The following is a 25046-nucleotide window of genomic DNA, read 5'->3' as shown; positions in this document are numbered from 1 at the left end:
AGGAAAATGGTTGGAAATGTTCAACAATGGCTTCTTCTCCCTTTACTTACTTTCAAATGATGAGAAGAAAGAATAGGTTGAAAATGACCATTTTTTAACCTTTTTATTATTATTACTTTAACCTTAACTTAATATATATTTATATCTAAAATATACCTAAATCGTCGACTATAACTTAAAAGTGGTTAATTTCCATGTAAAAATCCAAAAAATTATTAATTAAACCTTTTAACTATTAAAAATCAAATGTGATTAACTTTTATGATTTTTATGATTTAGTCCTTTTACCTTAATCACTAATTCTGTAAGTCCTTTTACCTTAATCACTAATTCTGTAAAATTATCTATTCAAAATTCAATTTACTTAGAAAATAAATCTATAAATATTTAATAAAATTACGACTTTGATTTACAGAATTGAGGTCTCGAGACCTTAATTTCCAAAACCATTGACTTTTAAACCAATACACTTGTACCTTAACTAACTTTTCACATAACTAAAATTATTATACCAAAATTCAATATAATATTGTAATAACCTCATAAATATTAATAAATAATATTTACTGTCTCATTATTGGAAAATAGAGTTTTAAAACTACCGTTTTCGATACCGTCAAAAATTGAGTTGTTACAATTATGTTTATCCTAATTTTAGGGACTAAATTGAATAAATTGAAAATTTAGTATAAATTGGTATTTTGTTGGGAATTTAATGGTAATTAATTGTGTGATATATTTTGTGAATGTACATAGCTAACGTCGATATAGAATCTTCGAGAGGGAAAGGAAAAGTGAAAATGATCGACGAGTAACCAAAAACTCTGGTTTGTACATTTATGATTTGGGGATTATTTTAAATTATTTCATGTGCATAAATACTGCATGAGGAATGTTCAAGTGATTCTAATATGAAAATATGAACTATGGAGTTGAATTTGATATGAAATTTGAAATAGAGGACTAGAATGAATAAAATGGAAAATGATGTGGGATACTCGGGAAGAAGATATGTGATATAGAAATTGAGTAGAAATATGCTATGTGACATGAATTGCATATGAGTTGTTAATGAAATAAGATTTTGATTGTGAATATAACTGATAAATGATATATGTACTAAATTGTAAATGAATTGAATTGTGACAGCCCTAAAGTGACCCTAGTCGGGAAGTGGTTTCGGGGCCACAAAACCGAGTCATAAAAATAATTAGCTGTCATATTTTATGCTTATTATATGTATATATGCATGTGTGAAAATTTCATGTTTGAATTTTGTCAATTGTAAGTGAATTTTATCAAATAGGATTATGTGAGAAAATTTAGAAATGTGCTAGGCAAATGTGAAATGGCCTATTAATGCATGTTGTGAAAATGATGGGTTTGCATGTCAATTTACCCAAATTTAAGCTTAGTGGCCGGCCATGCTATGAATGGAAACATGTCACAAACATGTTATGTTAGTGATGTATGTTAGGAAAAATAAAATATGGAGTATGGGTAATAAAGAAATGGAAAAAAAAAAAGGAAAGAGTGTGTGTGATTGTCTCCCCCCCCCTATTGCCGTGAGTGGAAGAAAAGAAAACAAAAAAAAGTGTTCATCCTTTGGTTCATCCTTGGCCGAAAATTCTAAGGAAGAAGGAAGGAGTTCTTACTTCATGTTTGGTTTGGAAGAGGATTAGGAGGAGGTTCGGCCATACTTGTATCTAGATTAAGGTATGTTGATGTTGTGCCATGAGATTCATGCATGTTTTTAGTTGCTAGCTTGAGTTCTAATTAGCCATGGTTCAAATCTTTGCTATGTCATGGGGATGATATTCGGCCAAGGTGGATTTTGTGTTAATGTCATTGCATGCTAAATGTGAAGCTTGTTAATGATACATGTGATGGTGGATTGATTAACTCTTGGATTTTCTTTTTAGCATTTTTGAGTGAGACATTAAGTTCTTTGTTTAACCATGATCAAAATTGAAATGGTAAGGTGTTGTGATGTATTCGGCCATGGTATATCCATAAGTATGATTTATGCTTATTGCATGGTAGGTAAGATTTGTGTTTTGGATTTATGTTTATGTTTGGTTATAATCAACCTTGTGATTCGGCTCTTACAGATGTATATATATATATGTTTGCACATGATGTATTGGCATGACATATATAATATCTCAAGGTATATATTTTCATATGATGGTGTTTCGGTTATGGAGTAAATGATGGATGCGTATTGAGTTATAATATGTAATGCATTAGTTAGTAAAATGTATGCCATTTGTGTGTGGTATTAAGTATATAATTGGCCTCAACATAAACATGCATATTCGGCCACATGAATGAGTACATAGGTTGATGTGTTTGTTTGGCCATAGGTAAGCATATTGAAGGATTTATCTTGACTTAGAAAATTCGGCTAAGGAGAATACTAACTAATGTGTTGAGTTTGATTCATGATTCCGTACATATGTGACTTTGATGTCTAATGAATTATATATGGGCTAAGTACCTTGAGTTCCTCTTTTCGATGCTCAAATGATTAAATCAATTTATTTGCTAAATTAAGCTCAAGAGCAAAGGGGAACTAAATCCAATAAAGGGAAGGAAAAAGTGGTCGAATAGCCATCGAAATCGTTCGACAACATCCGAGGTAAGTTTTCGAGTAATGGAACTTAGATTATGATTTGATTAGATCATGTTTTAAGCAAATCAAAATCATGCTCTTTGTATGTGGCTATTGAGCCGAAATTGCAAGTGTGATAAGTGTCTTGTGTTTGAGCTTTGGTAAGGAAAATGAAATACGGATGTGTCATGATTTATTGATAAATGTGCATGGTTATTCGAATGATGTCCGGGCTAAGTCCCGAAGGCTTTGTGCTAAGTGACTATATTCGGACTAAGATCCGAAGGCATTTGTGCGAGTTACTAATTCCGGGCTAAGCCCGAAGGCATTGGTGCGAGTTACTAAATCCGGGTTAAGTCCCGAAGGCATTTGTGTGAGTTACTATAACCGGGCTATGTCCCGAAGGCATTTGAACGAGTTGCTATATCCGGTTAAATTCCGAAGGTACGTGATTCGGGAATGAGCGATCTTGCTGTAAAAATTTCAGTTAATACGCTTGTAAAATCCCAACAATGAGGTATGTTTCGTGTGTGCATTGGAATAGTTGATTCCCTTCGAATAATATTCGCTCAGTAAATTTATGAGTTTCCGGCCTTGGCTAAGTTGATCTTTTGTGTGTGAATATAAGGGTTGGTAATGTGAAGTAATTATGATATTGAGAATTTGTGCATATGAAATTATCCGTTTAGTTATATGAATGCTATATTTCAGTTGTGCTTAAATTCTTTGCTCAAACTTACTAATCACTAAATGTTTACTCCGTTTCTTTGATTCTCTGTTTTATAGATTTTGGTTCGTCAGCTATCGGACTCAGGAATTTTGAAGTCGAAGTCGCCCACACTATCAAAGCCCCTTTTGGTACACTTTTGGTTGAACTTTGAAATGGCATGTATAGGACTACCCTTTTTGTTGTGGGTCATGGACCCTTTGGATTTGTATAATTTTGGATAGCCATGCGAAAATGGCTTATATATGTTTGAGCATAATGTTATAATCATTTGGTATGGATATGGTTATTGAGAGGTGTGGATATGCTTAACAAGGATTGGCCATGGGAATGGTTAATCACTATCATAATTTGTGCTATTTATGCTAAAAGGGCTAGTTGAATCATGGAAACTATGAAATAGGTAAAGTCTACCTTAAAGGCAGATGCTGACAGCAGCAGTGATGTAGATTTGGAAAATCACTAAAAATAGTAGGAATGGAATTAAATAGTGAATAAATTATGTAAACGAACCTTGATGAATCTATTTTCATAGGAAAGTAATGAAACGATCATATGAACAGTATGTTAAGAGATATTCAGGTTCTCGTGAGACAGGGCCAGAACGGTTTCTGGATTCCCTGTTCTGACTTTGGAAATTCATTATAAATTAACCAGAGATAATTAGAAGTCATGCCATATATTCATAGATTCCTTTTTGAGTCTAGTTTCTATAGAAACAAACGACATCAGTATTGAAGCCCTGTACAGGGAGATATCCAAGTCGTAATGCGCAAAGGTCAGTGTAGTCGATCCCTGTAACATGGGAGACTTTGACTAATAAACTGTACTAAATAGCCTGACCAAAAATTATATAAAAAAATTTGTAGATGCATATATGAGTCTAGTTTCATGGAAAAATCACGAAACTGATTTTAGAGTTGTGAAACTCAAGATATGATTTTTAAGGTGACAGTGACGCAGTTAGCCAGCTTGCCTGGAAAATTTAAAATGGATTGTGCAAAGAAGTGATTTAAGTTTGCAAACCCCTCGTGCCCGACTCCGGCGACGGACTCGGGTACGGGGTGTTACATGAATATCGATACCTGTTAGCTCAGAAGGATCAACTTGAGATCACCGATAAGGAAGTTAAATTGGCCTTTGAGATGATGTGGTGGAAGTAATAAAAATTGTGCAATAGAGAACACAAGGATTTATAATAGTTCGACCCTAATTGCCTACTCCACTACCTTAGCTTTCAACAATTAAGGATTTTCTCAAATTCACTAATTTGGTAGCCTTTGAGGACAAGGTTTAACCTTACAACTCCCTTAAGATTTATGCCTCAAAATCTTAATATTTCACTCCCTTAAGGTTTCTTCCCAAACCTTAAGAATTAACCCTCTCTCAAAGAGAACAAATAAGCAAACTAAGAAGTAATCATAACAAGATTAGAATGTTTGCAAACTAAGCTCAAATACAAAGAAGGCCACTTGATCTAAATGAATACGACGAAAGCTCACATGTTTTTACAAGAAAACGTATGAAAGAATTAAGCTCTTGGGTTATTTTTATTGATCTTTAAGCTTTGCACATGTCTCTTACTGTTGTAGGACCTTTGGAAGATGGTATTTATACCCTCTAATTGATTTCCAACCATTGTGGTTGTTGGGAAAATGAATTTAGTCGTTGGAATGAAAATACTAGTTCATTTAATACACCTGCAACATCAAGTATCGGTACCTACTAAAAGGGTATCGATATTTTTTTGTAATTAATGCAGATTTCAGTGACTGTTGGAGTAGAGATATCAATACTTGGTAAAAGATATTGATACATTTTGAAAAGGTATTGATACTTTTTCTATAATTTAAATACATAATGTCAATTAGGTATCGATATCTTCAAAACTATCGATACTTGGATAAAAAGTATCAATACTTTTTGAAAACTAACTTGTTTGAAAATAGTTAAAACATAATTGAAAATGTTTGATTTAATTGAAACCATTTCAACTTGATTTTATCAAATTGTTCAACTTAACTTCTATTCAAAAACACATTAATTTGTTATATCAAAACATAATATCAAATAAGGCTTTTAACAATCCTATTAGTTGTTTGAGCTGTGTCGGATATAATTGGCATGTCATAGGATTGGTTTATGAACAGGTTATGCATTTCTACACTAAGATGCATTTTGTGTGGCAGTATGTGCTTTGTGGTCTAGTATGCACCTTACATGCTAGTTACGCTACTTCAGTGTCATTTTGGTGTGTTGGTTGGATGATTGATAAGTGCTAAAAACAACATATTTTAGTCTCATTCTTAATCCATTTTTGGGTGATTATTTGACGTTAATAGTGAATTTTATGCTTCTAATCTGTTAAATTCATGTTCTTGTACTTAAAAGAGCATTAGGGAGCAAAAGAAGTGAAAACTGGAAAATTGGAGCAAGGTACATAGGCCACACGAGCTGGACCATTACACATGGTCGTATGTGTCACAGGGGCTACCACACGGCCATGTGGCAGATTATGTCTATTTCATGAATTGCACTCTAAACAACGAAAAAAATACAATTTTTAGGGTTTTTTGGGCATTTTAATACCTACATATGACAAAAATATGAATATAGGAGTTAGCTGTCATAGAATACTCAAGAACACAACTCGAAAAATACTATTGAAATGGATTTTGAAGTAGATTTCCATCAACATTGAAGATTCCATTTTGATTTCTTTGGAGATTATTATGAGTTTCTTTGTTTCTTGTGGTTATACTGTGTTTTGGATGTTTTTATTTGCGAGCATGAACTAATTTTCTAAATACCTAAGGAGATGAACCCTATGATTACTTTTGTCATTTGATTTCTATTTTACGTAATAATATTTAGTTGTTCTCAATTATGTGTGCTTAATTATTAGTTTAAAATTTCTAGACTATTGATCCATGTTTGATGTGTATAAAACAAAGGAGGAATAAACCCTGTTTAAGAGTAGATCTTGCATAACTGAGTGGAGTTGCATGCAATACTAGAAATAGGACGACATAAATCTATCGGATTAGAGTTAAATCTAATAGGGGAATCCATAAATCGAGTTAATGCGATAATATGGGTTTTGATTAGAAAGAAATTTCAATTAATCAACCTAGAGCCTGTTGCTCTTACTCTTGAAATATATATTAGCATAATTTAGGGATTTCTACGGATCAGGATACTAAGTGAAGAAATTGCATAGTTTAGATTGATAATGACAAATGAAATCTAAGTGAATTCTTTCTTGGGCATTGTTTTGCTTCTTGATTGTTAATTGGTTATTTTCCTATTTTTTTATTTGTCGTGTTCGTAGTTAATTAATTTAGTTAATTTTAGTTTTAATTGATCACTAGAATTTATCAGTTAAATAATAAAAAAGGCAATAATTACTAGTACTTTTAGTCTTCGTGGGAACGATATCTTTTCTCATCATAGCTATACTATTAATTGAGAAGTACACTTGTTTTAGTCAGATTTTTAGTTGGTTTATGATTGTATCAAGTTTTTTGCGTCGTTGTCAGGAACTAAAATATTAGGAAAACTTAATTTCTATTGATTTAGCCATTTTTATTTTTATTTTAATAATTTTTTAATTTAATTTTTACATTTTAATTTTTCATTTGTTTAATTTTGACAGGTTCTTTTGGTTTATGACTAGAGAAAACCTATTGGAATTATTAAACTTTTACAATAAGATCGAGAAAACTACTCTCAGAAATCGGAGAGAAGTTAGAAAAAGCAAGGCAAGATCAACAAATTTTAATAAACAATCAAGAGCAAAAGGACATTACTATGGAGATGGATGATAATCAAAACAATCAGTAGCTTTCTACACCTCCTACCCTCGTACTATGTATGATTATGGTAAGCCGATTCTGATTGGAGCTGAATTGATTATAATCAGTTCGACTATTGTTGTAAACAATTTTGAGCTGAAGCCGAACAGAATTCATATAGTACAGCAATATGTTCAGTTTGATGGGTTGCAAGGTGAAGTTCTGAATGCTAATTTGGCTAACCTTCTAGAGATCTGTGACAAATTCAAGATCAATGGCATTATTGATGATGCCATGTGCTTACAATTTTTCACATTCTCTTTGAGGAGTAAGGCAAAACAGTGGTTGAATTCACTTCGACGGGGTTCTATCACGACTTGGGATCAGATGGCCGAGAAATTTTTGTTGAATTATTTTCCACCGGCTAAAACAGCTAAGTTAATGAACATCATCTTTTTTTTTCTTAAATTGATTTGAAGACATTATATGATGCATGGGAGATAGTTAAGGATCTTTTGAGAAGGTGCCCTCATCATGGGTTACCTTTGTGGTTACAAGTTCAAACCTTTTACAACGGTTTGAATCCCTTGGCTAGGCAACTAATTGATGCAGTAGCTGGTAGAAAATTAAATAATAGAACACTTAAGGTAGCTTAAGAGTTTATTGAGGAGATGGCATTGAGTAATTATCATTGGCAAGTCATGAGAACAAAATTGATTATAGCAGCCAGTGTTTTTAACATGCATGCAATTGCTATGTTGGCAAGTCAAGTGGAAATGCTGAGTAAAAATATTGATGGTTGAGTTGCAATAACACGATGAATTCGGCAATGCAATGTGATTCAATTGGAGCGGGTATAATCAATTTGGAATATTTACCCTTCAGTTATAACATGGAGCATGAGCAAGTCAACTTTATGGGTAACAATTCTAGACCTCAAAATAACCCCTATAGTAATAACTATAATCCAGGATAGAGGAACCATCCAAATTTTTCTTAGGGTGGTCAAGGTAATCAAAGGTTAGAACCCCCTCCATGCTTTTAGCAACCTTATCAGCAAGAAAAAAAATCGAACCTTGAGAATATGTTAGCTAAATTTATCTCAGTGTCCGAAACTCAATTTCAAAACACTAAGGCAGCTTTGAAAACTCAGCAAGCATCGATTCAAGGGCTTGAAAATTAGATTGGACAACTTGTTAAACTAGTTTCAAAGAGACAACAAGATAGCTAGTAACACTGAAACTAACTCAAATGAGCAAGTCCATACAGTTACTATACGAAGCATGCAAGGGTTAGCCGAGCTTGAAAAAAAACTGAATCTAGAAGCTATTGAGAAAAATGATGGGGTTGAGGAAAGAAAAAAAGAGCATAAGCCAATGATGAGAGAATAAAAACCATGAATTTTATATCCGGTAGCATTGAAGCAATACCGCATAAAAGAATAATATGGTAAATTTCTTGAGTTTTTAAAAAATTGCATATTAACTCACCTTTTGTTGAAACTCTTTCGTAGATGACCAAATATGAAAAAATTTTAAAGGAGTTTTTAACAAATAAAAGGAAGTTGGATGACTTGTCAACTGTAAAGCTCAATGAGGATTGTTTGGTCATTCTCCAAAACAAACTATCCAACAAACTTAAAGATCTATGGAATTTTACTATTCATTATCTTATTGGTAGTTTAAATGTTGAAAAAGCTTTGGCTGATTTGGTGTCTAGTATAAATGTTATGGCTTATAAAATGTTCAAAGAACTTGGTCTCAAGGAACCAAAACTCACTAGGATGAATATTCAATTAGCTAACAGATCAATTAGGTATCCTAGGGGTATTATTGAAGATGTACTTGTTAAAGTCGATAAATTTATATTCCCTGTTGATTTTTTTATATTGGACATGGATGAGGATATTAAGGTACCCATGATCTTACGTCGAACCTTTTTAGCCACTGCCTGAACTATTATTGATGTGGGTAATGGTGAGCTTGTGTTGAGTGTAGGTGATGAAAAGGTTACTCTTCAAGCACATGATATTGTTAGAGTTACTAGTGAGCGAGATGATACTCGATATTCTAGTAATGTTAGTAATCATATAGCTTGACATTCTTTGTAAGAATTCACTAATTAATACATGTTCAAAAAATATCAGTGTCAATGTAATAAAAATCAAGGGACGAGTGGAGAACAAATGGTACAGCTCGATGAATTAGATGAATGACGAACAAAAGCTAATGAGAACCCAATAACGCACAAGGAAATAACAAAGCAACACCATGATGTGCTTGTAAAGAGGACAAACCAATTCAAAGTTGGGGACAAAGTGTTGCTAGACAAATCAGATCCAGGAATGTTCCCTTCAGAGCTTAAGTCAAGAGAGTCAAAACCATTTGTGGTACAAAATGTATTTCCATACAAAACCATTGAGGTAACACACCTTGATTACAACACATTCAAGGTAAATAATCTTCGTCTCAAACTTTATTGGTGGTAGTAATACTAATAATGAGATAAAGGAGTTTTGGCTCCAAGATTCGCCTTAACCGTTAGCTTGAAAACGGAAGTCGAGCTTAGACTCTAAATAAGCGCTTCTCAGGAAGCAACTCGAGTGTTTTTATTTTACTTATTTATTCATTTGAATTTCAAATTACTTTTTAAAAAATAAAAAAATTATAAAGAAAAAAAAAGAAAAATGAATTTTGAAAAAAAATTGAAAAGAAAAAGAAAAGAAATTTTTTTAAAAAATTAAAGAAAATTTAAAAAGAAATTAAAAAAAAGGTCCACACGAGCGTGTCATAGGCTGTGTGAATACTAGAGCTTATTTTTTTAATTTTCTTTTAACCTAGACGGGCACAAAGTGTTACACGACCTAGTGACACGATCGTGTGACCCACACGGCCTAGCACACGGGCGTGGGAGAAGCGAATAATCATCTCATATAGCCTAGAACATGGCCGTGTGTCTGGCCACACAAGTGTGTCCTAGGTCATGTGGTTATTGGGCTTATTTTTCTCTATTTTTGAATCACACACGGTTGGACCACATGGTTGTGTGACTCGCATATTTTTTTTTCCTTTTTAAAGCTAGTTTTTTTTTGTTTGTTTTTTCTTTTTTCTTTTTGTTCCTTTGTTACTCCCTATCCCAAGCCCTATTTTCATTTTTCATTTTTTTATTTTCTAGATTTATATCTTTTATTTAATTATGAATTTTTTGTTATACTTTCTCAATTTTTGTTCTAGTTTGTAATCTCTTTATCTTATTTATTTTTTTCTATTTTCTTATTAGTTTACTCGAAAAATTGTACTTCATTTAGAATTGTCTACAATTTCAATTTTTAATATTCTGGCGAATTCATTCATATTCAGTGCAGTTTCAATTCTCTCCTTCTATTATGATATTAATTGTACTTATTCTATTTATATTTGTTTGTACATTGAGGATAATGTATATCTTAAGTGTGGTGAGGTTATTTATATGCTTATGTGATATAATCCTTGAATTATTTTTTGTGTTTAAGTAATTCTCTCACACCTACCATTAGAGTTTTTTTTTTAATTCGGAGTTTTTATTGATTCTTTTTTGGGATTTATTTGTAGATTTTTGTGAATTGTTTGATTTATACTTTAAGAAACAAGAGAGTCAAACATGATAAGCTGTTTTACAGAAATTATTATTGTAGGTTGTCTCCTTAGATTGAAATATTTTCTTGAAATTTTAAATTTACAAGTTTTACATCAAAACCATAATTTTTTGTGAGCTCTTGAGCCGATAGAGCATATATTTTTCGTGCTCATTTTATTTTTGGTTGTGAGTATGTCAACTTGATTTATTATTCTAGAACTTTCTTCAGTTATACATGTCGAGACCACATTATTGATTTGATATACTGAGATGATAGAGGCACTTAGGATTTAACCCACTTAACCTTTAACCGGCTTACCTGTTGTATTATCCCCTAGTAAACCCCATTGATCCTAACACATTTTTCAACCTATTAATGTTAACCCGTAACCCATATCTATGTTGTAAATTATCCCTTTCATTGACTTCCTTTTTGTCGAGATTTGGTTTGGTTTGTTGTCTGACTATGTTTCATTATTTGCATTGTTGAATTTTACTTTGTTATTTAAAAAAATAAGAAAAAAATCAAGAATTCAAAAAAATTTAGCTTAAATCGGTAGCTTCATATTGTGTTGAAAAGCTCATTTTTATTTTTTATTTCTTTTTGATGTGAATTCTTTTAATTTAATAACTGATTTTTTCTAGTTTGGTAACTTATCAACTTGACTCTCAATTATAACCAACTTTTCTGACCTTTTACATACCCTTAACCTAAGCTCCATTACAACCTTATAAAGACCTTTTGATTGGTGTGTCATCTCATTTTATAGTGGTGGAGATTTGATTTTCAAGCAAGCCTATGGTCATAACATTTCTCGTTCGTCTGTTGAGTGCATATTACTTGAACCTTAAACACTTTGAGTACTTTGAGTGAATCTTTAGAGAGGATGTTATTTTTTATTGAGTTTGAATTTTAGGTAATTATTAAGATAAATGAGATGCCTAATTTTTTTAAGGCTTCAAATTCAATGCTTTGACTACTTGTGCTTTTTAGTGTGAATTTTCAATGCAGGATTATCTATAAATTATCCTAAGACATTATCTATGAGAACAATAAATTAAGGGAAGTTAACATGAATGTGGGTTGAGAATTTTGCTTAAAGACAAGCAAACACTTAAGTGTGGGGATATTTGATAGGTGCTAAAAGTAACATGTTTTAGTCTCATTCTTAATGCGTTTTTGGGTGATTATTCGATGTTAATAGTGAATTTTATGCTCATAATTTGTTAAATTCATGTTTTTATACTTAGGAGAATATTTCGTAGCAAAATGAGCGAAAATCAGAAAATTTGAGCAAGGTACAAGGGCCACATGAGCTAGACCATTACACATGGCTGTGTGTGCCACACAATCGTATGGTAAGTCATGTCGATTTTGCAAGTTGCACTCCGAACAGCGAAAAAACACAATTTTTAGGGTTTTTTGGGGCATTCTGAGACTTATATATGACAAAAATATGAAGATAGGAGTGAGCCGTCATGGAATACTCAAGAAAACGACTCAAAAAACACCATTGAATCAGATTCTGAAGCAGATTTCCATCAAGATTGAAGATTCTCTTTTGACTTCTTTGGAGATTATTACGAGTTTCTTTGTTTCTTGTGGTTATATTGTGTTTTGGATGTTCTCATTTGTGAGTATGAACTAACTTTCTAAATACCTAGGGATATGAATCCTATGATGAATTATGTCATTTGATTTTTGTTTTACGTAATAAATACTTAGATCTTGCTCTCAATTATGTGTACTTAATTCTTGGTTTAATATTTTTAGACTATTGATCCATGTTTGATGTGCTTAAATCAGAGGAGGAATAAACCCTATTTTAGAGTAGATCATGAATAATTGAGTGGAGTTGCATGCAATACTTGAAATAGGATGACATATATATTAGATTAGAGTCAAATCCAACAGGGGAATCCATAAATGGAGTTAATGAGATAATAGGGGTTTTAATTACAAAGAAATTTCAATTAATCAACCTAAAGTCAGTTGCTCTTACTTTCAAGAGAGATATTAGCATAATTTAAGGATATTTACAAATCAAGATACTAAGTGAAGAAATTGTGTAGTTTAGATTTATAATGATAGATGAAATCTAGGTGAATTCTTTCTTGGGTATTGTTTTGCTTCTTGGTTATTAATCGGTTACTTTCCAGTTTTATTCTATCTTGTTTGTAGTTATTTAATTTATTTAATTTTAGTTTTAATCAATCACTTGAACTTATCGATTAGATAATAGAAAGGTAGTAATTACTAGTACTTTTAGTCTTCGTGGGAACGATATCTTTTCTCACCATCGCTATACTATTAATTGATGGGTGCACTTGCCTTAGATTTTTAGTTGGTTTATGATTGCATCAAGTTTGGTGCCATTACCCCACTCGATGCCAGTTTAGTGTGTTGGTTGGATGATCCGAGTATCTGTCTGAGTCCGAGTCAAGTTAATAGTGGTTGCAAAATGTACAATTGGTAAACGATATAAATGTGATATCATTTGATGCTACTAGACTGATTTATGTATAAGTATGAGTGGAATATTGAAATTATACCACTGATTGAGCAAATCAAGTAAAAACAAGTTCTGGGGGCCGAAACGAATACAAATGAGTAGATAGACTCCAGAAATGAGTTGAATGATATGAAAACAAAGTAAAAGAGATAAGTGTCATGGAACATGAATGGTTTGATGATAATGGCATATTGTAAAGATGCATAAATGAATGCTTGAATTTTGAATGATATGGAATTGATATGCATTGAATGGTTGTTAATTGTTGACCAAGTTAAAGTTGGTTAAATATGTACAGTGTTGAATAGATTTTTTTGGTATTAATATAAGTATGTTGCATATACAAATTGATGATTGAAAATGCTTGACACTTTGGAATATGAATTGGTTGGATGTTAGATATATGCATATTTTATCTTGAACCATATTGTTAATACTTTTGTTATATATAACTTGAATCATAAATGTACTATTGAGCCCTATTGCTCAGCATACGGTTTATTTTCTTTGTGCGCAAGTTTAGGTGATTGTTCAGAATACAAGAAGTAGTTCTAGAATCCAAGAAATGATTCTCTGACTCAGTAAAGTTTGTAAAGTTCTCTAATTAATATATGGCATGTACCTAAGGTTTAAGTTGGTTTTGCATCATAAATGGTCAAGTTTGGAATTTCTTGTTTAATGGTATGTTGAAGTATCATTTTGGAATATTTTGGCTTGAATGCAATTGGTATATTGTTGAATTGGTCGTAATTGAAATGTTTAAGTGTTATTTCAAGTCTTTCCAACATGTTCCAAATTGGTCCTTTTGGAAACAGTGAGTCACGTCGTGACAACGTACTCCTAACGTTGTGATGAGAAACAACTAGAGAGTTGCATCACAACGAGTCTAGTTAGTAAGTTGCATCACGATGTCAACCTGATACTTTGAAATCTTTACAGTTCGGTCCTAATTTGACCTCGGGTTAGCATTAGGGCTTTCGTAAGCTTGTATAAGACCTAGAAATGAAAGTGTATTGCATCATGTGTTTTTAATACTCATAAATGAATTATTAATGGTATAAATTGAATGTAGTTAGATCGTAGTTGCTTCGGCAACAAATGCAGCATCATGTAACTTGGACTTGACAATTAGTCGTGTCCGATGATGTAGGTCTAATTTACAGAACCTCGCTACATTTTTTGTGTTCTTTATTATTTTATTTATCTTTCAATATTTTTTAAGGTATAATTGGAGTGATATATTGTGCTATTAAATTATATTGTAGGGAGATTCTATCTATGCGGTTGAGTTTTAAGCGGGACTGTTTATAACCCCTTCAATCTTTCTTGAGAATTTAACCTAGTGTGGTTTTCTAGTAGAATAATTTACTATGTTTTACTATATGAGAAATAAAATAAAAATATATATTATGAATTTGAATTAGGATAGCAAATTTAATATTTAAAAACCTATTAAAAAAAGAGTGAATATTTTTACATTTATATGATTTAAAATTAAAAATCTTGTTTACATCATTTTCAATTTTATAAAGTATTTTTAGTGTAAACAAATTCTATTGTTTTCTATTTTCCCATATTTTTATTTTCATTTTCCACATGTTCACATTTAAATGACCTACCTTACAAACATTGGTGTGAAAGCGAAACAGTAGAAGGAGTCAATGTCTGATATCACTTTCCTTCTTCAAGTCTAATCATTGAAATTCATACCTCCTAAACTTACTTTTAAACATTGTGAACCAAAATCTTTTGAGAAATTCTTGTGTAGGATCAGAAAGATAGTTTTAAAATATATAGACATTTTAGTTATATATTTAATAATATATAAGGTGAGAAAACATCAAGAGGGACACTTATCAACCCAGAATTGATTGGTGGTCCACCTAGTACACTACATAAACCACCATCATACATTTCTTTTCTTTTCTCTGCAAAAATAATATCATCATATCACACTTTTTAGTGGAATTAAATCATATCACTCCAAACAAAAAGTTTTGTAAAATGACTTTTGAAGTGTAAAATGAAGGCTGAATGAGTTACTTTTCACTGAAAATTTTTAGCTCTTCTAAAGAAGGGGAAGTATTTTTCTTCTTCTAAAAGTACTTTTGGTACTTAATTAATTTTTTACTCCTCCAACAATATAGTACTTTGTCTTCTTTTTTTCCTCTGAAGCTTGATTATAAATATGTTAAAATCATTAATTAAAAATAAAAAAATTTAAATAATTCAAATGTGTTAATATCTTATTTATATTTAAATGTTTAAAAATAAAAAAATTTTAAATAATCCAAATAATATCTTATTTATATTTAAATTTTATAAATAGTTAATACTTATTGTTTAAAAATATTTAAATTTTATATTTAATATATTAAAATATTAACTACAAGTTATAATAAATTATTTTTTATATTCTTACTAAAATATAATAATATTAACTAATTTAAATATTATTTAAATGTATATTTATTATTTTATAATATAATGTCTAAAATGAATATTTTATTTCTCAAAAGCACTTTAACACTCAAATCTTAAACTAAACTTTTCAAAAGCATCTTTCTACCAGATCTTTTAAAAGTATTTTTCAAAAGTAATAATAAACTAGCCCTAAAACTCTTGAATTATATCTTTAAATTTTTTCAGTACTTTCATCTTATATTATAATAATGGTATGGTAACAACATATAACATTAAAAGAAAACATTAGTTTACCCTTTATTTATTGATTTTTTTTTCAAAAAGAATTTAAAAGTTTTTGAATTTATTATTTCTTTTGTAACTTCTACTTCTATTTTGAATTTTAAAAATAAAATAATATTAGAGAAGTTGTAAATAAATATCCCCATTTAAATGAAGTTAATATTATTTTCATAAAGTTTGAATTAAATATTTGTGAGAGACTCTTTTTACCAAAAAAATAAATCACATGGAAGAAAAAGAGAAAACAATGAACTCTCTATCTATTGATTCTTTAGGGTGAAGAGGTTGAAACTGGAAACTATGGAGAATTGGCTAACGTCAGCCTATTCTTGCCCAAATATTGTTTAAATCGGAGAATAAATGTTGTCAACGAAGCAATCATCTCTAACATGTACCCAATTTCAAACTTTCATCATTTTGCAGGAGAGAAACTGTAGGCAACCAAATAAGTTTTTGGGATATTTATCTATAAGTCCTTTAATTATTTTTCTTTTGGTCAACTCACTGAGTTGGCAATTTTTTAATTTTCCTAAAATTTAATTAAGAAGTGGGTTTGGGCCCATTCTTAGTTTTTATAAAAAAGAAAAAGAAAAAGAAAGAGGAAGAGGATATTGTTGTAAATTAAATGGATGTCATAACCCCCTTTAAGTATATTAAAGTAATGAGATAAAACTCTTTACTTAATTTATAATCAAGAGATTATTAAATAGAGTAATTAAGAAACTTTAATTCATTCAATCTAATACCTTTATTAATTGAATGTAAAGAAACTTATAAATAGCACCTTGTAAGTGAAAATAAACTAATAAAATTCTCTCGTATTTTCATCCTCTTTTATTTAATATTTATATATGTATATATATTACAGAACCGTACAAGTTTGCTACATTTCTTAAAAATTTGACTGAGGCATACTAACTACTAATACTGGTAAAAGTAGAGCTGCTGGAGGGTTTCAGCTAAGCTTAGCGGAGCCACCAGTTATGACGGAGGTGGCGGGAGTCGAAACTGAAACAGTTAAACACCAGAATTTCAACACCGGCAACTAGTTTAGCAGGAGTTAATGAAGTGCGACAAATGGGACAAGTGGATGAAAAGCCATAACTAACTCCAACCCATCTATCCAAGCATTCCTTATGAAACAGATGATTGCATCTCAACTCTCTCATCTCATCATCTTCTTCGATTTTGCATAGGCAAACTGCACAAGCAACTTCCTCTTGGTCGTCGCCCCGGGTGTGTCGGACGACACCAAGCTGTTGCTGAACAACAATGGCGGCAGCAACTGGTGGATATGACTGCATGTTGTAGATGTTGGGGAACATGGAATGGTTAAGCAACAAATTCCAGGCCAACTTGAAATAGTTTATGATCAAAGCAATGTAACAGAACATGGTGTGGGTGGAGGGATTCTAAGGTTGGAGTTAATTGGAAAGGACAATAATGGACGCAAACCCTTGAAATAATTCAAGAGAGAGGGAAAGGTATTTATCGACAAAAACTCTAATGGTCGGTAGGGGCTTCCAACTCAAACACAAACTAAATTATTGGTAAAACGACAAAGGATTTTTGTTAATTTGAGTTTTCAATCATCACACGATTCAAGCAAATTTTTGTTAAAAGAACAGGATTGAACACTACACTTTCCACTCTTAGCATGTGAAAAACATTTGCTATTTCTCCACCAATCCTTCTTTTGTCTTTCATATTTATGGAATTTAGTTACACAATCCAACTCTCACACCATTGCAAAGGAGACTCTCAAAATTTATAAAATCCTGATTCCAATAAAATTAAAAAAATTCTAAAAATTATATTATGAAGACCTGCAACATGATCCCAATTTGGCTAAAATGTACACAACCCTTTATACCAAGTCTTTTTGCAGCGTCTAAAGTTGTCAAAGCTCGAAATCTTTATCTGCTCAACTTCTTCCTCAAGAATAAGGTAGTCCTTTTTCTTCACAGGCCTAAACATGTAAAATCTCATCAAATACAACGTCAATAGCTCAATCTCCTTCGCTTCATTGCTAACACATTGATACTTTGCCAAATTACTCCCTGCCTTCCCATCAGTTTTCCAAGTTTCTCTCCAAGCACCACGTCACCCAATCTTTAAGAAACGGCCAGGTTTGAGGGGAGGCGGTTATCTCATGGCGATCTGTATATGTGGACAGGACGGACTGGAGCAACCCTTAATCACTACTACCCTACTCCATCACATGCATCAACATTTTCTCAAAAAAAAAAAAAAATACTGCATCGGTACGAATCCATGACTAAAAAATCTTAAGACCTCCCCAAAATTTTCTAATTGATTTTAGTCAAAATAATAAATATATAAAAGAAGTGATAAATATTTAATACTCAAATTTTTAAATTTCATAAGTAGGTTGACATTCATTTATATATTTAACTTTTTTTTATTTTTTATTATACCCAGGGCGAAGCCAGAACAAATTTTTAGGGAGGGCCAAATGAAAATTTAATTTTTTTATAACCTATATATTTATCATTTTTAAAGGATTAAATTAAATTTCTATAATTTTAGGGGGGCTAAAGTATAATTTTACCTTTACTAATTTAAAATTTTTAAAAAAAATTCAAGAGCCTAAATATAAATTTTCCATTTTAGTGGGGCCAAGGCTACTACCAGCCCCCTTTGTATCCGTCTCTGATTATACTCTACAAGACACTTGTCATATTACTAAAGATGCAATTGAAATTAATTAATTAATATTATTTATAAGCTTTATTTTTTAACATAAAAAATAAAATATTATTTAAATTTAAATTGTTGCTAGAGATGCCTCGAATGTTGTTATAAGTGAACAATTGTCACCTCTCTATAACATATAAAATTTTGACTGACAATTGAAGTTATTATAGAGAAAGTTGACTACTACACAGGTACTATGATTTTGTATACTCATATAATTGAAATATATGAATTCCATGGGCAGTGTCTTCTTGCTACGAATGAAAATAGTATGACATTTCCGTGACAACTTTTAAAATGAGAACCATGAGAATCAAAATGATCTTAGTCATTAGATCAAAATAAAACCAACACCACCTAATTTTTCCCTTGTGTTATTCTTTTCACCTTGTAGTTGTCATCTTAGGGTGAAAAAATTGGATAATCTTTACCTTTAAATTTAATTTCTTTCTTTTAGACAAAAAATGGAATGAAAAGGAAGAGATTAAGGTTATTATAAGATTAATCAATTTGGGTATTAAGCTTCTTTTTTTTTTTGGTTTTGTTTTCATGTTTGACCATTTCATTCTAAAAATTTTGAGATCTTTTTCTTAATTGATTTTAGGTACTCAGGAAATTTCAAGCATATCAAAAGAAAAGTAAAACAAATACTAAATACTCAAATTGATTAATCTTAGTAATCCTAATATCTTACTTTTCATTCCAATTTTTTTGCTCGAAAAGAAAAAGAAATTAAATCTGAAACCATATTACTTTAATCACCAGTGAAAAAAAGAAGGGGTTCTATTTTAATAACAAGGTAAGATAAATACAAAATCTAAAATTTAAAACTATTTATTTTGATCTAAGTTCTCATGATGCTTATCATCTACATTTAATATTTAAAATTTTAAAATATTCTTATTAATATTTATAATTAAAATTTAACTAAAATAATTTTTTATTTAATAAATAGTAATTTGAGATTAACTGAGCCTTGCAATTTCGGGTTTTAATTCTTATAATTAAATCAGAGGGTGATATTTGGTAAAAGAAAAACCAAAGAAGAAGTCAGATAATAGTTAAGAATTAAGAATGGGTAAAGGAATAAAAACATTTTTTTTAATACTTCATTAATTTATGAAGGGCTTTGTGCAGCCCCATCAAAGTCAACAAAAACTGTGGCTGGATGAAATTTTTTTAAAATGTTTTAGTAATTAGATTTTTTTGTTTGGATAAATATTTTTTAAATTTAAGTTATTGAATTTTTATGAATTTAAAAATGCATATTATTATATTTTTAAAAAGTTATGATTATTTATCATAAAAAAATTAAAAGTAAATAAAAATAATTTTTGAAATTTTAATATTTATCTTATATCAATGAAATAAAATTATAAAAGAAATTTGAAAAACAAAGTGAAATTGAGGTATTAAAATCCCATGGCGAATTTTGAAATTATTTAAATTTTTTTTTACCTAAACAAGTAAATTCAGTTTTAAAATTCTAAAAACCTAGATACAAATTTGTAAAAATGCTTTGAAAGCCTAATTCAATTCTTATCAGCAATATTATTATCTAAATTTGAATTTGACTTAATTAAACTATGTGTCCACCATATATCTTTATTTAATAAGTATGAAAATATAGATTAAATAAAAAAAATCAGATATCCAAATTTAAAAGCCATTCATGCATATTTGACTTTCCATTATTTTAAATTCGCATCTGCTATCAAATAAAATAAAGCAAATCCGAATAATAGATATATGAAGTTTAACTCCAAATTCACTATGAATATAGTAAGTAGAATATTTATAAAAAAAAAACAAATTAGATATTCATAAAAATCTAAATCTGCACTATTTATTACAATGCGTATGAATACCTCTTTCTAAAAAGATTAATGCATATAAGATTATGGGATGAGATGATTGCAGAATGAATTTAAATTATATTAGAATATCACCTTTTTTTTTAATTTTTATTCAATATTTTTTTAAGTATTTTTTTAACTCATAGCATGCATTTTCCAACACTAATTAAATAAAATTATAAAATAATAATAACTGAGGTTTATAATTCATGACATTGGAGTTAGATTAGAGTTTACACTCTCTTTGGTTCAATATTATGCCAGTCATTACAATTCTATTCTGTGGACCCACCACAAAAAGTTGTTTGGTTCAATGGAATGCCCCCTATTACGGGCTTATGTACAGAAATTGTGTCATTTCTATTCCATCTCCTCCTCACTGATTATTGATTCGATGCTTGCCCTGTTTCCATTTTACCCTTTCTCACCTCAAAAATACTCTCCCTCACCCAGACAATCACTCCCTTGCTTCATTTGACTCTAAGCATACCACTCCTCCCCTTCATCAAGCATCCTTTAGGGAAACATTTTCTCCCTCTATTCCTTTCATTTTCCTCTATCATTTTTCCTACCCTTTTTCTTTCCACTTTACTCTTTTTCTGCTTTCATTTTCTTTCTCTTAGTAGAGTTGCCATAGCCAAGGTTTTCATTTTCTTTTGCTCTGTCAATTTTCTGGGTGTGTTTAGGTTTGATTTTGGACCAAGTTTTTGTAGGATTTTCAATCCATTGATCTTTGATTTCCATTTAGAGGTTAATTGGGTCATATCTTATCTTGGAGAAGGGCGTTCGTATTTAGGTTCTGGTAAGAGGAAAAGCCATGAGGGTATGATAAAGTTTGGTTTCAGCCTAGTAAAAGGGAAAGCTAATCATCCTATGGAGGATTATCATGTCGGTAAGTTCATGCAGATTCTATAGCATGAGTTAGGGCTTTTTTCTATCTACGATGGTCATTTGGTAGATATTATATCATCTTACCTAAAGAAGCACTTGTTTGCCAATATCCTAAAGAAGGTGGGATGTGCCATATCATTTTCGAATGGTTTGCTTTTATTATTTTTAAAACATCATATGCTTACATTTTCTCACTTATTATTGGAAGAGTTTTAGGTTGACCCCTTTAGACTTATGAGAAAACAGATCAGGCAATTCTTTCACAAAGCTCAGACTTGGTCGTGGTGGATCCACTGTTGTAACTACAACATTGATAAATGGAATAAAACTATGTGTGGAAAACGTAAGAGATTCACGTGTTGTTCTTTCTAGAGGGAGTCAAGCAATACAGATGACAACAGATCATGAACCCATCATTGAACAAGGCAACATTGAGAACATAGGTGGATTCGTCTCAAATATGTCACGTCTTCTATTGCTTCCAAGTTTTAGAAGTTAATTCTTTGAGCTTGTTCACATCTGCTCATATATGTTAATAACTCAATGAATTTTTTTGGTCATATTTGCTGAGTGTTTTTCAATGGTCTTGATCCTTCTAATACTTAATGCTTGTATTTAGTTCTTAGCCTCTTTGTAATCATAGAGAGAGATCATCTCTATCAACTTTTCTAACCTTGTAGTACCATAAAGTGTTTTGTCTTTCCTTTTTCACATATCAATCACTAGTGAAATTCTGCGCTCTATTTTATGTTTTTGTTCCTTGTTGTATAACAACTTAATGGTCTTTTAAGGCATGTCTTTGTGTTGGTTATAAAGTACAAATGCATTAGGCATGTTAAAGCTACTACAAATTTGAAATGTCATGTTCCATTGCATTCAGAATCTTGGTGTTGCCAACCAAAAAAGTAAATTTTCAGACCCCATTTTGTTATGTTTTATCATTTTAATTCTTGTTTGTTAGCCCTACATGGTGAAGATACAAAGAAAGAAATCAATGCTTGAAAACTTCAGGTTTCTACTATTGAGTGGTATTAAGGTCTTGGTTCTAATTTGGTTGATTTATATGCATCATATTCCTTGCGTAAAGTACGACCCTGCATTTCTAATTTGCTAATATAATGATATTGTTAATGTGTTGTTTGTGCAAGCTATTAGGAGATGTTCCTAAAGTTAATGGATAACTGGCAGTTTCACGTGCTTTCGATGACAAGAGCCTTAAATCGCATCTACGATCAGATCCCGACATTCAATGGACCAACATAGATAACAATACAGATATTTTAATTCTTGCAAGTGATGGCCTTTGGAAGGTAAAACACTTTACTTTAGTGTCTCGTTATTGAGCTAGAAATAGTTTTATATGATTTATTTTTCCTTTTGCATATGCTTAATCCAGGTGATGAGTAACCAAGAGACTATTGATATTGCAAAAAAGTTTAAAGACCCACAAAAGGCTTCGAAACAACTAATTGCAGAAGCGGTTAAAAGAGACAGTAAAGATGACATATCTTGTGTTGTCGTTATATTTGAAGGATAGAAATGTTTAGATGAGATTTGTAGTATATACCTAAAATAAGAGTTTGTTTACACAGGGTTAATTTGTGAATCAAACCAACATGAAAATACATACCAAGCACCATAGGGATTAAGGGTTGCACTTCATAAAAAGAACAAAATATAGGATTATCACCCCATGTAAATTTGTTTTTATCGATTAGGTTCAGATGTTGATATTGTTTGATTTCTTTATGAAGGTGATTAGGAATTGAATGTATATTGTTATGTGGTGTATAGATGAAGTTGGCTTTGATCGTGACTCGAGGAAATACTTAAGTTGAGAATCTTCTCCAAGTAAGCAAAATGAGATATTGATTGAGCTTTTCATAATGACTTTCTATTTTACTAGTATATTAGCTTTCTCCTTATTTGGTCTATTAGACCTTTGGTCAAGTCCTTCAATACTGAACTTGGTACCTTACATTAATCAAAGTTACATTTGGCAGCTGGTTGTGCTTATTGACATAATAAGGAAATGGTTTTTGTGTTGTTAATATTTGAGCATGTTACCTTTGGGGTGCATGCAAGATCATGGACTTCAATAGTTTTTCCATAACATTTTGCCTTTCTATTTTCTTCTTTTGAGTGCCGCATATCTGGAAGCATCATTTTCTGTCATTACTTATTCATGAATGCTTGAATGTCGACTTGTTTTTGCTTCCCCTAGAATGAAAATGGTTTTATCATTATACTTTCACTTAATTTTGCAATCAATTAATTAGTTATATTATTTTCATTTTAAAATGGATGAGGTGTTTGCTTCTGTCGCCGGAACACTAAAGAACTTTCTTTGTGATTTATCTTGTAGACATAACGGAAGTGCCTGATTTTAACACGATGTTTGAACTTTACGATCCATCGAGAGTGATGTTCCTTTTCATAAACAAGCACATTATGATTAATATTGGCACTGGTAATAACAACAAGATTAACTAGGCTCTCAGGGACAAACAGGAATTCATAGAAATCATTGAGACTGTAAACTGTGGGGCAAAGAAAAGTCGTGGTCTGGTAATTGCTTCGAAAGGTTACTCAACAAAGTATCGCTACTGAGTTTTCTTGCAACCTATAGTTGATCAGAAAGATTTAATGGTCATATTTCACGAATTCAACACAGACTATTTTCATTATGAACTGTGTATGTAGATGTATGTGTCGTTTGCAATGCTTGCATGAATATACTTTGAAATATATATTTTATGTGCTCTTCTGATGATTCTGATGATTGTTAACAGTATAGCACCTTGGCTTGGAGTGACTTTCCTTACAGTTGTTTGATAAGGGAACAAGTGTTTTAATTGAATTTAATAATAATAATTATGTTAAAATAAATTTTTTTTATTAAATTATATTTAATAATAATCTTATTAAAATTTAATAACAATAATTATCTACCTAAAACAATTTTACTAAGGGTATTTTGGCCATTTAAGTCTTTTTTCTTATGTTATTACAACATCTATTCTATTCAATCAAATACAAGAATATTATTACAGCTCTATTTCAATCCATTTAACCAAACAATTGAATTACTGATTACAGCTTTATTACATTACAGTCCTATTTCATTCTCCCAAGCAAATATGGTGTTAGTTTGGGGGCAAAGCCTTTGAGGTTTTTCTTTTTGGTTAAGAGTTAAATAATGACAATAATCTTTTTATGTGTTAATTTAATATTTCTTAAAATATTATATTATCCATACACTCTGATGTGACATTATTATTAAAAGAATAGCTTTTTTAGGTTAAGTCTTCCTTTGGTTTGGCGATTAACGCTAGTGTGGTGTAGTTGGTGTAAAAAACTGCTATCAACTTCATTGATGCTGTGTTTGGATGAGCATCAACAGTGCGATGAAATTCATTTTAATCACATTGATAGCCTCAAAATTGATTAGAGGTTTTACCACTAGTTTTGCACAATAAAGCAACAGATATTTTTAATAGACAAAAGTACCCATGTTTTTATTTATTATTTTACTTTTTTATCCTTGAAAGTTAAACTAATTTCCATCCCAACCTTATTTGTTTTCAGATTTGGGAACGAAACAATCACTTT

The 25046-nt window shown here is 30.9% G+C and overlaps 2 protein-coding genes and 2 pseudogenes across 2 annotated transcripts; 2 read left to right on the top strand and 2 right to left on the bottom strand.

Annotated features, from left to right (window-relative positions):
- Positions 1 to 7579: 7579 nt before the first annotated feature.
- Positions 7580 to 7676, bottom strand: LOC121212935 (uncharacterized; annotated as a pseudogene).
- Positions 7677 to 16767: 9091 nt separating this feature from the next.
- On the bottom strand, positions 16768 to 17524 carry LOC107894839 (E3 ubiquitin-protein ligase RHA2A). The gene has a single exon (XM_016820039.2). It carries the CDS (start codon positions 17361 to 17363, stop codon positions 16935 to 16937), a length of 429 nt encoding a protein of 142 aa, XP_016675528.1. The 5' UTR covers positions 17364 to 17524; the 3' UTR covers positions 16768 to 16934.
- A 3366-nt stretch (positions 17525 to 20890) lies between these two features.
- On the top strand, positions 20891 to 24191 carry LOC107893583 (thioredoxin-like protein YLS8; annotated as a pseudogene).
- Positions 21826 to 22971, top strand: LOC121212306 (probable protein phosphatase 2C 10). The gene is made up of 3 exons (XM_041084765.1): positions 21826 to 21919; positions 22623 to 22744; positions 22831 to 22971. The coding sequence occupies exons 1-3, from the start codon at positions 21826 to 21828 to the stop codon at positions 22969 to 22971; spliced, it is 357 nt and encodes a 118-aa protein (XP_040940699.1).
- Positions 24192 to 25046: the final 855 nt, after the last annotated feature.

Source organism: Gossypium hirsutum, chromosome A13, assembly GCF_007990345.1.
Source record: "Gossypium hirsutum isolate 1008001.06 chromosome A13, Gossypium_hirsutum_v2.1, whole genome shotgun sequence".
Lineage (NCBI taxonomy): Eukaryota > Viridiplantae > Streptophyta > Magnoliopsida > Malvales > Malvaceae > Gossypium > Gossypium hirsutum.
Note: the sequence above shows the minus strand (reverse complement) of the source record. Positions and strands in the feature narration are given on the sequence as shown.

Excerpts from the sequence above, each read along its gene's own strand:
- LOC121212306 (XM_041084765.1), top strand. The coding sequence starts at position 21,826 with ATGACAACAGATCATGAACCCATCATTGAACAAGGCAACATTGAGAAC. Across the intron at positions 21,920-22,622 it reads ACGTCTTCTATTGCTTCCAA|TTTCACGTGCTTTCGATGAC; the intron begins GTTTTAGAAGTT and ends GATAACTGGCAG. Across the intron at positions 22,745-22,830 it reads CAAGTGATGGCCTTTGGAAG|GTGATGAGTAACCAAGAGAC; the intron begins GTAAAACACTTT and ends TGCTTAATCCAG.
- LOC107894839 (XM_016820039.2), bottom strand. The coding sequence starts at position 17,363 with ATGTTCTGTTACATTGCTTTGATCATAAACTATTTCAAGTTGGCCTGG.